The sequence below is a fragment of the Thermobia domestica genome, chromosome 5 (assembly GCF_964235325.1).
Source record: "Thermobia domestica chromosome 5, izTheDome1.hap1.1, whole genome shotgun sequence".
Lineage (NCBI taxonomy): Eukaryota > Metazoa > Arthropoda > Insecta > Zygentoma > Lepismatidae > Thermobia > Thermobia domestica.
In genome coordinates this window covers 6679577-6693970 of record NC_137458.1, presented here as the reverse complement: position 1 = coordinate 6693970, position 14394 = coordinate 6679577, and the positions used below count along the sequence as shown (strand labels likewise).

Below are 14394 nucleotides of genomic sequence, written 5' to 3'. Positions count from 1 at the left end.
AATTGTATAAAACATGGTAACCAACAATACAGTCTAAGGCTGAGGTGTTCTGGTGTGGAGTCACTGTGAAGAGAAACAATAATAAATATCTGGAGTTGCATATTTTCTTGTTCGAGTTCCACTGGGTACTGCGCAAAGTTTACTATTGGATATTGTCAGAGGTCCTCATTCCTCCAAATGTTTGTGCGCAATTCATCATTTCCCTCAAATTCATCATTTCCCTCCAAAATGGTGTCAATTTCCCCTCATTAAAATGAAATGAAATCTTTCAGTTTAACGCTCCGCGATTGGTTAGTGTAAAGGGACAAGTTTTGCCGATATATGTCACTACAGTCTTCGTATCTCTCCCACGTATTTTTTACCTTTCACGAAAATTTACATTTTTTTAAAAAATAAATTTCAATCTAGAGACTACAAATGCTAAGAGAAGGAACTTCATAACCTATTAAAGTGAATAATCCGTGACGAATTTTTATTTAGAATGTTCTTCATTCGGAAGTTAGACGCGTATCTTCCGTCCCGTATGAGATTGTAACATATTGTTTAGGCGTCAAAAATACTGCAAAAATATAGACAATTTGAAACAATAGAAAATATTATTTAAAATAGCCGTCCATTCCGAAGTTAGAAGCGTATCTTGACTTTGCTAATACGTACGTACAGTGCACGTAGTTAACAAATTGCGCACAAGATGTCACCCAGAAGCAGGAAACGATGTTTAACTGGCGAAAGAGACATCTGGTGCAATTTAGAACGAACTACTCTTTGTACATATTGAACGTATGTGTTGTAATGCTCTATAACCATTCTAAGGAATCTATTAAAGATGTAATTTTGTGGCATTAACAGCATCAAATCAGCGATCAAAGGCTTAACATAGTACGTATTTTAACGGGTCTCCAAAACATTTTTTCCTCGTTAGTTGCTGATTGTCATTGAAGAGTTTTCTAAATTTCTGTATTTCATCATTATTTGACCTCATGACTAGCAACTCAAGAACAGTCCCAGTACCTTCTGATTTGGTGGCAAGCATTGGTGTACTGATCACGGGTTCGGTTCCAGTGGTAAAGTACAATAATTTAATTTCCCAATCATTCCCTTTTATTATTGACCCATCTCCTTTATTCTGATGGGCATAACTGTTTGACATTGAACAAAAAGTTAATTTTCCTCTAGTAGTAGTCCCCGACGTATATCTCGCCGAGTCAGCAAAAATTTCTCGATTCTGATTGGCTGAGAGAGGTCACGTGATGTTAGGCCCCGCCCACGCGGGAAATTCAAATTTTCAGGTCACGTGGTATGACGTCATGAGTCACCCTGCGGGGAAATCCCTCACCAAGATTTTTGAAAATTGTTCCCTTTTACGGGTAAGATGTGTGTTTCTGATTGGTTGACAGAGGTCACGTGATCTTAGACCCTGGGATATTTGAAATTCGTTCCCTTTTATGGGTAACATGAATGCTTTGGTACCACGCTGATGATTGGCTGACAGAGGTCACGTGATCTTAGGCTCTGGGATTTAAAAAAAAATTCGTTCCCTTTTTATGGGTAAGATAAGTGCTTTGGTACCTTGATTCTGATTGGATGATAGAGATCACGTGATTTTAGGTCCTAGGATTTTTGAAATTAGGGTGTCCTTTCCGATGTATACTTTGGTATCTCGATTCTGATTGGTTGATAGAGGTCACATGATTTTAGACCCGCCACACAGTGAACAGGTTACATGGGAAAACCCCTCACTTATTTGTTTTATTTTATGTGTAAGATGCGTGTTTTGGTACCTCAATTTTGATTGGTGGATAGAAGTCACATGATCTTACCCCCCCCAGTCCATGAGGGAAATACAGAGCGATATGTCGGTGATCCTGGATTTTAGAATTTTGTCCCCTTTTATGGTTATCCTTAAAGTTCCCATGGAGGGTTCAACCTCCTCCTTAAATAACCCTTTTTGGTATCATGATATTGTACTGAAGTTTACCTTAAATATTATCATTCTCTTTGACAGATAAGATGATTACCAGTTTTCTTACCTTGATGGAGATCCTGTCCTTGAATTAGTAGCCTATGTCTCTGGAAGTAACAATGGTGAAAGAGGGGTGTCGCTTGTAGATTTCTTATAACACATTGTTGTGATTTTCAGCGATTTTTTTTAAACGCTCAGTAAGCGCTTCATTAATGGAAACAGTGTTGCCAGATTTTTCTTACCTAAACTGCTCCGATTCTTTTCGAAACGGTTCCGCAGAGTGCAAGAATTTTCAAACTAAAAATTTTTCGAACTAAAAAGATTTCAAAACTAAAAATTTTCGAACCAAAAAAAAATTTCAAACAAAAAGTTTCAAACAAAATTTTCGAACTAAAAATTTTGAAACAAAAATTACAAAAAATTTTCGAACTAAAAATTTAAACAATTTTTTTTTGAACAAAAAATTTTAAACTAAAAACTTTCGAACTAAATTTTCAGATCAAAAATTTTTCGAACAAAAAATTTTCGAACCAAAAAAATTTCAAAAAATTTCGAACCAATTTTTAAAAACAAGTTTCGAACTAAAGTTGTAAACCACATCTAAAAATTTTCAAATCCAAATTTTTTCGAACTAAATTAAAAATCAAATTTTGGACACTAAAAAAATTCTTTAATTATTTTTCGAACAAAATCATGTAAACCAAATCTTGGATATATTTTTCACCTTAAATTTTCAAGATTACCATGATTTGAAAACAAGTGTTCAGGGTTTCAAGAAATAATAAAACATATTTTTTTTCAACTTGTTGTATTTTAACGAAAAGTATGTGCTCTTCCTATACATGTTTATTAACATAATAAATACAGGATCGAGTTAATGAATATGTTGGACGCGTCATCATCTTCGAATGTTGCAGACGTATCCTGTAAAGAAAAAGAAGAAACGACGGATTACTTTATGAATTCTCTTTTTTCCTGAAACAATAAAAATGAGTCAATATTGATAAGAGAGAAATAAAACTTACTCGTAAATGATGGATCTGTTTAGGCTCATCTTCCTCCTCGGGTACATTTCATCCACTGATGGATGTTTACGAACTTTTTTTTCTGGGTACTGCATTTTTCTAGCTGTTGCACCTTTATGGTCAAGGTTCCCCCTTGGGTACGAGATTCTGCATTTCTTCCACTGATGGTGTTGTTGATGGTTTATGAACTCTTGTGGGTACTTCATTTTCTTCTTGGTGTTGCTGCTTTGTGGTTAAGGAAGGGAAAGAAGAAAAGGAAAAAGAAATGGCGGCCTTATTGGGTATTTACAGTTTTTTCTTCTTCATCTTCTTTTTCCAGTTCCATCTTCTGTTTTTTAACGTACCCGTACGGAACCGTATCGTAGGAATTGAATTCTTTAAATCGACGTTTTGTGTACTGGATACTGTACATTTTTTCTTCTTTGCGTGTGACGATGGTATGGTCTTTGGTCCTGCATATCTTATGGGGGATAGTGATGGTGACTTGTCCACGGCATTGATTTGTAATCATTTCTTTTAGCGTGTTGAAATTTAATTGTTGTCCTGCATTGTAGTTTAATGTAAATCCTCTAATTTTGCATATGTAGCTGGTGACGTTGGTATCCGGATTGTATATTTCTAGGCTGTAATTTTTTGGTCCTCCACTGACAAATGTTTTGATGTATGCTCGTGGTCCGTAAGACTCCATCTCATTCGATAAGCATCCCAAGTACGTTGAAGGTTCAATGGTTGGCTCCCCGGGCTTCTCCGTAAATATTACAGAATCCGTGTCGAAATATAAAACACGTTCCTGCAACATTTCCAGGTACTTGTACAGTTCCAGACGTGCCTGACATGTTGTAAATGCACCTAACACGACATTGGTGTTTCGGTTTTGAACAGGCACATGTTCATTGTACTCCCAGAACGCATACATCATCGTATCATTGATGGGTACAATTTGATGGAGTTTAATGTCGGGGGAAGTGAGTTTTTCATAAAATTCTTCCGGCCGATCAATAATTGTGGTCTGGCTAAAGTTTGTACGCTGGCAAAGCTTTCCCCATAGAGAGTTCCCACAAAGCTTAGATAAACTTCTTCGTGCAGGATTATTTTCAATTTTGGTCGGATCCAATGCAATACCTTCACGCTCCAGGACGGTTTGTATGAATTTTGATTTGTCTTCTTCGGTCACACAGGAACTGGGCCAGCCAGACGCTTCCATTTTTGATTTCAAAAACGTATTGATATATTCCGTGAACAAGCCACCTGTTTTCGTGATGGGATCATATTGTTCAATGTCATAGTCCCAAATTTCAAAAATTTCCACCGGTTGATATCCTAATTCTATTGCTTTCTGGATTTCATATGATACCCATGTTCCAGTGAGGCACCGCTCCTGATCGTTGTGCGTACACGTTGCTGTAGGGTCTGGGTTCATTTCTTCGGCACACGCAGCACACAGTGGAAAGAGTAGTTTCTTGTTACATCGGTAAGGCAGGAGACCATGATAAAGATGGCGACTTGGTAATATCGACATTTTGATTAGACCATTGACTTTATTTATTGATGGTATATTTTCATCACCCTGTAGATAAATTCTAGGATGGCCTACAGGGTATTTAGCACACTTATTTATGTAAGGATAAAGCGAGACAATATCGTAATATTTTATTACTTCTCCCGCTTTTTCATCGACTTGGTGGTACAATTTCACGCAATTGGTCCTTCCTCCAAAAAAGCTATCTCTTGGATTTAATGGTCTGTGGTTCATGTACGGGTGATTCTTCAGATACGTCGCCATTGCAGGATTTTGTTTTAAGAACTGATTAAATTCGCACTCCCACATTTCATGTACAATGTACCCCAATTCACGCAGTCTTGCATTTTTTCTTTGCGTTCGTTCATAACGGAATTCCATGGTGTCTTCTGGATTGCTGTAGATGGGCTGATTACGGCCTGTAGTAAAACATACTTTACACCCGTGATAAAAGCAGCCAGCATGCTCGTAGACGTGCTCCTCTAACGTCTCAGGATCTTGGTAGTAGCCATCAACATGGAATCCCGCAATAAACACTTCTTTTTGTCGGGCCGCATGTAAGATTTGTTTTTCTTCGGTTTTTTCAATGTAGGCCAGCCATTGCATTGCAGCGATCGATTGGGTACTTCTCCATCGATAGCCATGTGCCGGTAGAATTCCAATGGTGTTGGGTTTGAGGAAATTCCGGCGGAATACTAGATTGGAAGCACTGGCAATCGTGATCGTCTCCAAGAAGGGATTCACTTTGGTTTCTGTTTCAAATGACGTCATAAACGAAACGCATGCTTGTCGCAGTACATTAACATCTTGAATACAATACTTGATAATTTCTTTCTGGAAATCAAACGTGTCATTACGATGATCGTTGTACCAATGCATGAACTTGTTTCTGTCTTCGACGGCCATTTCATCTGCACCATAATACTTTGTTTCTGGAAGTGGTCCAATATACGATTGATTCTCCTTGGTGTTGAAGAAATGCGGGAAGTAGCCTTTGGTTGCGGGTAAATTGAACGCTTTTGACAATTTACTTAATGCCATAGGTAGGAAGTTCAACGAGTCAATGAACGTCAGATTATTCAAGGTTAAACTCAGTATCTTGGTCCCATTTAATATGACGTCAGGTCTCCATTGGCATTGTTCTACCATGGTCTTTAGGATGAAATGTCCATCGTAGCCCTTCGAGTTGTGCGCGACACAGAAAATCCTATTTATATTGGGACGACGTTCCCGCAAGTACTGAAGAAAATCATAAACTGGATCCTCTCCTTGGAAAATATGCTGGCGCTGACCACACGTACTGCAAGACTGCTGGATATTATCGTTTTCAACACATGCACAACATACTTGTTGTGCAACCAATAAATTTGGAATGTGTACATACGTATTATCATCAATATTCGTGTCCTGCATAGATTCTATATCATAGAATATCAACAAGGCTTTCTTTGCGTGCATGAGTGAAGGAACACCTGGTTTCAAGCATTGTCGATCAGGAAGCATAAAACATTGATGTGATCCCGGAACAATCTTCTTACAAACATTGCAAAAGATCTCATTACAATCATGAAGTCGTTGTCCTGTATGCACAAAAGAATATACTCTGTAGCATCTAGTACATTGCTTCACCATTTTGCATACAGGTTCCCCATGATGATATACAATATTACGATGATTATTAAAACATTCTTCGCCGTAAAATTGACGATTGCAGTCGTTGCATAATACCGGCGTTTGGTTCTTGTCGCATAGTGGTCTCTGTAAGCATTTGGAGCACGTTACAGGACAATTTTTCACATGTTCATTACGTTTACTATACTTTTTATGGCACGCTTCACAGTAGAAATTGGTTGCAAAACAAGCAGTTAAAGATTGGATGATATCAAAATGGCCAGCCAAACAAATCAAATTTATGGGAGTGCGATTTTCGTCGTTGGGCCCCTCGTACATGATATCACGGCCTGTGAAACTGGTATACACAGTAATTTTATATTCTTTGAGGTATGCCTGGAATTGTCGTATTTCATTTACACTGGCACCATGATCCAAATTCACTCCTGCATTTGCACATAACGCATCGACTTCTTGGTCCACAATACATTTTCTCTGATTTTGATACTGCTTATGTCGTTTGACATCTACATTCTTGTATTTTTTCAGGCCAATAGCAATAACAAGGGCGTACGCCAGGCACCTTGAATCTTGATTTCTTACACGTACAATCCCTCGCTTGCTACGTAACAATTCTTCATTTTGAAGTACTCCTTGCCGCAAACCGCCATAGCCACGTGGAATATCCACACGATGAAAATGAACGGTGAATGGCTCGTGCAGGAGAAATGCATTGTTACTTTGTAACACTCTTTCAAAGGAGGCCCACATCGTTTCCAGTGTCAAGTTTCGTGCTTGGCGAAAACTCACCCAAAATGGTTTATTGGTATTGCGTGGTGATATTACAGATAAACCAACCATCGCCTCATCGTCGACATTGGCTAACAAATGGTCCAGCATTGCTTGGAAACTATTATGTACATACTGTATGATATCGGTTCCTACGGGCGGTGCGTTGAATTGAATTTCGAGCATTCTGCCCTCGATGTTAAATCGTCTATAATGACGAGTGATTTCATTGCGAACAGTAAAACCCGATTCGGCCATGGTTAATAAAAGGAGAAAACAAACAAACAGGTACAATTACGGTAAAACAAATATGTAATGTGGGGAAAAAAGGAATTGAGCAGCGTGAATTTACTACAAAAGAAAAGAAGAAAGAAAAATCTTAATCACCTGATAAACAGGAAATCATAACGTTTATGATAAATTCTTAACTAAACAATTCATGTAAAGGTCCTGAGTTTGATTCCCTGGCGGTGACGTTCAGAATCTCATTATGAAAGCACACGTACTAGAAATCAGTTTTTTTTTAAATAATTATGTTACTGAAATGAGTGTTTTATTGCTGTCAAACTCGAGACCATTACATCAGCATTTAACTGACCTATCATTCTATAGTGATAAAAAGAATGCATGAATGAATGTTTCATCAGTACTGAGATGTTAGAAAGTACGCGTAAGCATTTTTTCTACTCACAACGACCTTTAAATGATGCGCTTGCAAGTTGAAGAGATTCATCAAACATTAACGATACACATACGTAATTGTCGAAACAAAATCTGTATAGCGTATTTTTTTTTTATTATTGTGACTAAGCGGTTAGCGTACATGGTTCGGACGTGGAAGGTCCTGGTTCAAGCCTCGGTGGGTTTGCTTTCCACGTCGGGGCATGTCAAGCCTATTCTGAAATTTAATATTCTCATGCGTTATCATACATTCTTTTCAAAACTAAGCTAAATGACTGACGTGCACACCTCATAATACATAAACGTACATAAATCGTCTATAATGTCGAGTGATTTCATTGCGAACAGTAAAACCCGATTCGGCCATGGTTAAAAAATAAAAACAACAAACAGGTACGGTAAAACAAATATGTAATGGGAAAAAAGGAATTGAGCAGCGTGAATTTGAGTTGATTTTTTGATTTTTTAGTTTAGCGTCCCTTTCAGCAGCGAGGCTATATGAGACGTGGACCTACTGATTAACGTGGAATCCGAACCACATGAGCTCCCCGCCGGGAATCGAACCCTGGTCTCCCACGCCAAAGGCGCGTATGCTAACCGCTTAGCCCGGGAAATCATAACATTCATGATAAATTCTTAACTAAGCAATTCATGTAAAGGTCCTGAGTTTGATTCCTGGCGGTGACGTTCAGAATCTCCTTATGAAAGCACGTGTACTAGAAATCAAAGTTTTTTTTTTAAATAATTATGTTACTGAAATGTGTGTTTTATTGCTGTCAAACTCGAGACCATTACATCAGCATGTAACTGACCTACCATTCTATAGTGATAAAAAAAAGAATGCATGAAATGAATGAATGTTTCAACAGTACTGAGATGTGATAAAGCATGCGTAAGCATTTTTTTTTCTACTCACAACGACCTTTAAATGATGCGTTTGCAAGTTGAAGAGATTCACCAACCATTAACGTTACTCATACGTAATTGTCAAAACAAAATCTGTATAGCGTAAATCTTTTAACCAAATATTCATGCACTCTTTTTTATTTAAGCGGTTAGCGTACATGCTTTCTAACGTGGAAGGCTCTGGTTCAATCCTCGGTGGGGTTTGCTTTCCCACATCGGATCGCTGTCAAGCCTTTTCTGAAATTTAATATTCTCACGCGTTATCATACATTCTTTTCAAAACTAAGCTAAATGGTTGACGTACACGCCTCTGGCCTTGGTTCAATCCCAGGTGATTGCTCGAATATCACGTTAAGCTGAAGGGGCCGCTAATGCTTTCAAAGGGAATCGAACCATATTATTCTCAGGCATAGTTTCTGAAATTTTGTAATGCATTCTTTTCAAAACTAAGCGCACACATTTTTTCTGGCCATGGTTCAATTCCCGACGGGAGTTCACATTCAACATTAAGCTGAAGGGACGCTAAACCATATCGTTTATCGTGGTTACTTTTAATGTGTGGAGGTTCCTGATTCGTACTCCCACTTTCCCATTCCACTAATTTCTTCATAGTCTAAATATTTCGTACTAAAAGTAAAACAGTGTATTCGTGATCCGCCCACAAATATAAAATAAAAATGATTTTCGAATCTTGTGTGAAAAATAAAATCTCACTGAACTTACCTCAAATTCAATGAACAAAAAGTCGGTGTAGTAAAGCTTCTTAAATAAAGACACTTTTCAAGAACAGACCTTCTCACACGATAGTTGAGAGCGGTGTAGGATTTGAAAAATGAAATTTAGATTTTTATTTAGGTCGCTGCGAAAACGATGTCACCGTCAGCCAATCAGAAACGAGGAAATTTATAAAATGACATCACAACGAACCAATCAAAACGCTCGCTGCTTTTGTCATGAATCACGAACCAAAACGATGTGTAACAATCGATCGTGACGTCATTCACGTTTCTCAATAGTATCGCAATTCCGATGCCAATTCCCTTCTGCCAGGATCATGTCACTACTTGTCGTAACTGTGACGACATTTCATTTTCATCATATTCCATACGAGAATGTCAATGTTTGCTTTTTTTCCATGAATCATGCTGACACGTTCGTAGTAAAACAAAAGTACGGTAATGCGATCCGCTGACGTTTGCATTTTTTCAATCATATGTGCTTCTATGTCGTCACACAAAAAAGTCTATCAGCATTTTATTTTAATCCACGAACGGAAGCGTTACACTGTCAGATTTATTTTCTTAAAGTATATGTGTATCCTTTTCAAGGACCATGGTTCGAAACCCACCAAGCATAATTAAATCCGAATTCATTCATAGCTAAGCGGTTAGGATACACATCTTTGGTTTGAAAGACCTGAGTTCGATTCCTGGAGAAACATTTCTTAGGATTTTTCTAAACTTGGTTTAAATTTCTAGTTCGAAAATTTTAAAAGTTTAGTTCGATAAAAAGTTTGATTTGAGAAGCGTTACACTGTCAGATTTATTTTCTTAAAGTATATGTGTATCCTTTTCAAGGACCATGGTTCGAAACCCACCAAAATCGATTAAAACCGAATTCATTTAAGCGGTTAGCATACACATCTTTGGTTTGAAAGACCTGAGTTCGATTCCTGAAAAAACATTTCTTAGGATTTTTTCTTAAACTTGGTTTAAATTTCTAGTTCGAAAATTTTAAAAGTTTAGTTCGATAAAAAGTTTGATTTGAAAATTTTTAGATGTGATTTACATCTTTAGTTCGAAACTTTTGTTTTTAAAAATGTTTTAGTTCGACAAAATTTTGTTTCAATTTTTTTAGTTCGAAATTTTTTTTGGGTTCGAAAATTTTTTGTTTGAAACTTTTTTTTGTTTCAAAATTTTTAGTTCGAAAATTTTTTTGTTTGAAAATTTTTGTTTAAAATTTTTTAGTTTTGAAATTTTTTAGTTCGAAAAATTTTTAGTTTAAAATTTCTTGCACTCTGCGGAACCGTTTCGAAAAGAATCGGAGCAGTTTAGGTAAGAAAAAATCTGGCAACACTGTTTCCATTAATGAAGCGCTTACTGAGCGTTTAAAAAATCGCTTAAACTCACAACAATGTGTTATAAGAAATCTACAAGCAACACCCCTCTTTCACCATTGTTACTTCCAGAGACATAGGCTACTAATTCAAGGACAGGATCTCCATCAAGGTAAAAAAGCTGGTAATCATCTTATCTGTCAAAGAGAATGATAATATTTAATGTAAACTTCAGTACAATATCATGATACCAAAAAAGGGTTATTTAAGGATGGGTTGAACCCTCCACGGGAACTTTAAGGTACCAAAAAGGATAACCATTAAAAAAAAAATCCAGGTCGAGGGTGATCACTGTCATACCACTCTGAATGTCTAGCATTGGGGTGAGGGTAAGATTATGTGACTTCTATCCTCCAATCAAAATTGAGGTACCAAAACATTCATCTTATCCATAAAATGAAACAAATGAGTGAGGGGTTTTCCCACGTATTCTGTTCACCGTGTGATGGGTCTAAAATCATGTGACTTCTATCTTCCAATCAGTATCGTAATACCAAAGTATACATCAGAAAGGACACCCTAATTTCAAAAATCCTAGGACCTAAAATCACGTGATCTCTATCATCCAATCAGAATCAAGGTACCAAAGCACTTATCTTACCCGTAAAAGGAAATGAATTAGTGATGGATTTCCCCGCAAGGGTAAAACATGACGTCATACCATGTGACCTGTTCACCGTGTAGCGGGTCTAAGATAATGTAACCTCTATCAGACAATCAGTATCATAGTACCAAAGTACTCATCAAAGAGGATACCCAAATTTCAAAATCCCAGGGTCTAAGATCATGTGACCGCTATCAACCAATCAAATTCAAGGTACCAAACCACTCATCTTACCCATAAAAGGGAACGAATTTTAAAAAATCCCTGAGCCTAAGATCACGTGACCTCTATCAGCCAATCATAAACATTCATCTTACCCGTAAAAGGGAACGAATTTCAAATATCGTAGGGTCTAAGATCATGTGACAGCTATCAACCAATCAGAAACACACATTTTACCCATAAAAGGGAACAAATTAGTGAGGGATTTCCCCGCGGGGTGACTCATGACGTCATACCACGTGACCTGAAAATTTGAATTTCCCGCGTGGGCGGGGCCTAACGTCACGTGACCTCTCTCAGCCAATCAGAATCGAGAAATTTTTGCTGACTCGGCGAGATATACGTCGGGGACTACTACTCCTCTTCTTGTTCATTTTTTTCTGATAGTCAGTCGGTCCTTACTGTTGATCTACTGGGCAGGAAGCGCGCTCCCTGGCGCACGCATATATTTAAATTACGCTCTATTCTAGCCATAGTAGCTAATTACAGGGTTATGATTGGTAAGCAAGGGCGCATATTTCTCTGTAAAGTTGGGGGGGTCCCATTCAGATGCAGAAGGCATATTGAAGGGTAATGGGGAAAAAAGAAGGAGTGTCACAAAAAATTATTTTCGAGAAAACGGCGTTTTAATATTGAAAACGGCGTAAAAAGAATAGGGTTATCCAAATCTTTTGCCCCTTTTTACATGAACATTTCTACATCTACGTATGCATGGCATATAAAGTCAAATAGTACCAAGAGTCACCAACAGTTAGGACAAATCTCCCGATAAAGCACACACATGGACATTCCTTGTTTTCCCCCTTACCCTTCATATGAGGATTTTAAGACAAATTACATTCAAATTATGGTAAATATTGTATATTAATAAATACAGCGCAGGGGGATTCACATGCGCTTTGGGGCCCCGGGCCCCCCAGGATCGGTGCTCTTGTTGGTAGGGGTTGTTTGTTTCTCGCCACGTAGCATACATATAGCATAAATCAATAGCAGACTGGTAATGAAAAGAGGTGGGTTCAAACCCATCCCAAGGAAAGTTTTTTTATTTTCATAACACTTCTATCATTAAAATAAGATGCAAATAATACTCGTTTTCCCATATAAGTAATATATAATCCCTAAATTGTGCTTCTTCCACCATTTAGATTGAGATGTCTGATAGCCTTCATAAACATTAAGGTTATGAACCAACGGGAGCGTAAGAAATGGAGCCCTCGCGAAACGAAGGGCTGTAGAGGATAGTGGGGAGTTAGAAGGTTCACACAACTTTATTGGTTAAAAAAAAAGTTATTTACTTACGCTACGAAACATAGCTGACCGAGCGTCAGAGAGCGAAGGGAGTTAGAAACCCCGCAGGGCTCGTTTTATTTCACCTTGATGACAATAACTACCAGGTGATATTACGTCACGATCAGGTGGTACAACTTCAATATAAATCTAACCTCTCCCCCTTAGAGATTCTCCCAGTTCACTGCCTTAGCAAGTCATATTTGGCAGATGTGTCAATGTATAGGAATTTTTAAGGCTAGTCATATATTACACATTATTGACAAGTCTCAGACGAGCTTTCAATCAAGGAATTGACAAGTTTGTTGTAGCCTTGATTTGTTTCTGCAGCCGTGCAAATGCAAGCTTGTGCAAATATATAAATTTAACCTTGATCTAGCCCGGGGCCGGGCGCCGGGGGGCCTAGTACCCGCCCAGTTTTTTGAGTGACAAAAATAATTGAATCTATTATTTATATATTTTTGACAGTTTATAGTAAACTCATGATATACCTATCATAGGCTGGATTCTGGCTGCCTCCCCAGTTTTTACCTTTTAGATCCGCCACTGCTTGAAGGCTTGACTAAGGCTATTGCAAGTCTAGAATGCTATTAGAGTTGTTATTTTCTTCTACTCAATAGTGAATTAGAAATTGGTTATTTACTGTTCTAAATAAGATCTAGGTACTTATGAAAGATTCAGGATAGTAAAAATAGCTAAGTGGTTAGGGTACGCGCCTTTTTCGTGGTAGATCCTGATTCAATTCCCTGCGGGAGCTTATGTAGTTCGGATTCCACGTTAATCAGTAGGTTCGCGTTTCATATAGCCTTGTTAAACTCAAAGGGATGTTATAGCCCTGAAAGGGACGTTAAACTCAAAATCAACTCAAATGGATAGTAAGGACGAATTCAAGAAAGCTTGTATATACAATCTCAGCGCACGGAAATTACACTTGAGATGTTCGAGTAAATTGCAACTAAACTACTCTGTGGCTGCCAGTGTAATCGTCCCTATAGTAGAAGTCGATATTCTTTTAATTAAAAACAAAAAAAAACAGTTTCAAAACAAATGAGCCTTTATTTTAATGGTTCAGAGTGCATTTTCTGCAAACAAGCCTTCATTAAGTTCACCAATACTATTCAGAATAACTCATGAGCAGCAGCGTCAATTTTTGTCTATTTTGTTATGGAAAGGGGGTAATTTAAGTGTATTTCCAAGTCGGCACATAGTATGATCATATATACTCAGGGAATATTCTAGTATCTTATGAGTTTTCTGTATGTGATATAGACGGGAAAATTGCCAGATAATATTATCTCATTTCTTTTGTTGTCGTTGGATGTAATCTACTCTGGCTCTCAACCCTTCATTTTACCTATATATTCCATGACCATCTAATGTATTTTATTTTGAGATGTTATTTTACAAACTGAGATTTGCTTCATCTGTCTGATCTTTTCTTAACAGATTTGTGATTGATGACCGTCGGGAGTTGCATTATCGTGTTGAAGTACAGAACCGTGTCTACAAGCGAGAGATGGCCTCCTTGGATTTAGAGATTTGTCGTCTGGAGCGTCAGCTGGTTGAATCACCACCTCACTCCTCGTCGGCGTCTACGTCCTCTGTTTGTGAATCATCCAGAAAGGTAAGGGCAACTCTATTATCCAAAACAAAGTTAAAGCACTTTCTTCT

The 14394-nt window shown here is 37.7% G+C and overlaps 1 protein-coding gene across 1 annotated transcript in view; it reads left to right on the top strand.

Annotated features, from left to right (window-relative positions):
* The window catches only part of GABA-B-R3 (gamma-aminobutyric acid type B receptor subunit 3), a 702393-nt gene that overhangs the window by 683581 nt on the left and 4418 nt on the right, over positions 1-14394 (top strand). The window contains exon 16 of the mRNA XM_081758156.1: positions 14170-14347. Within this exon, the coding sequence (XP_081614282.1) occupies positions 14170-14347 (178 nt within the window). The remainder of the gene's footprint in view (positions 1-14169; positions 14348-14394) is intronic.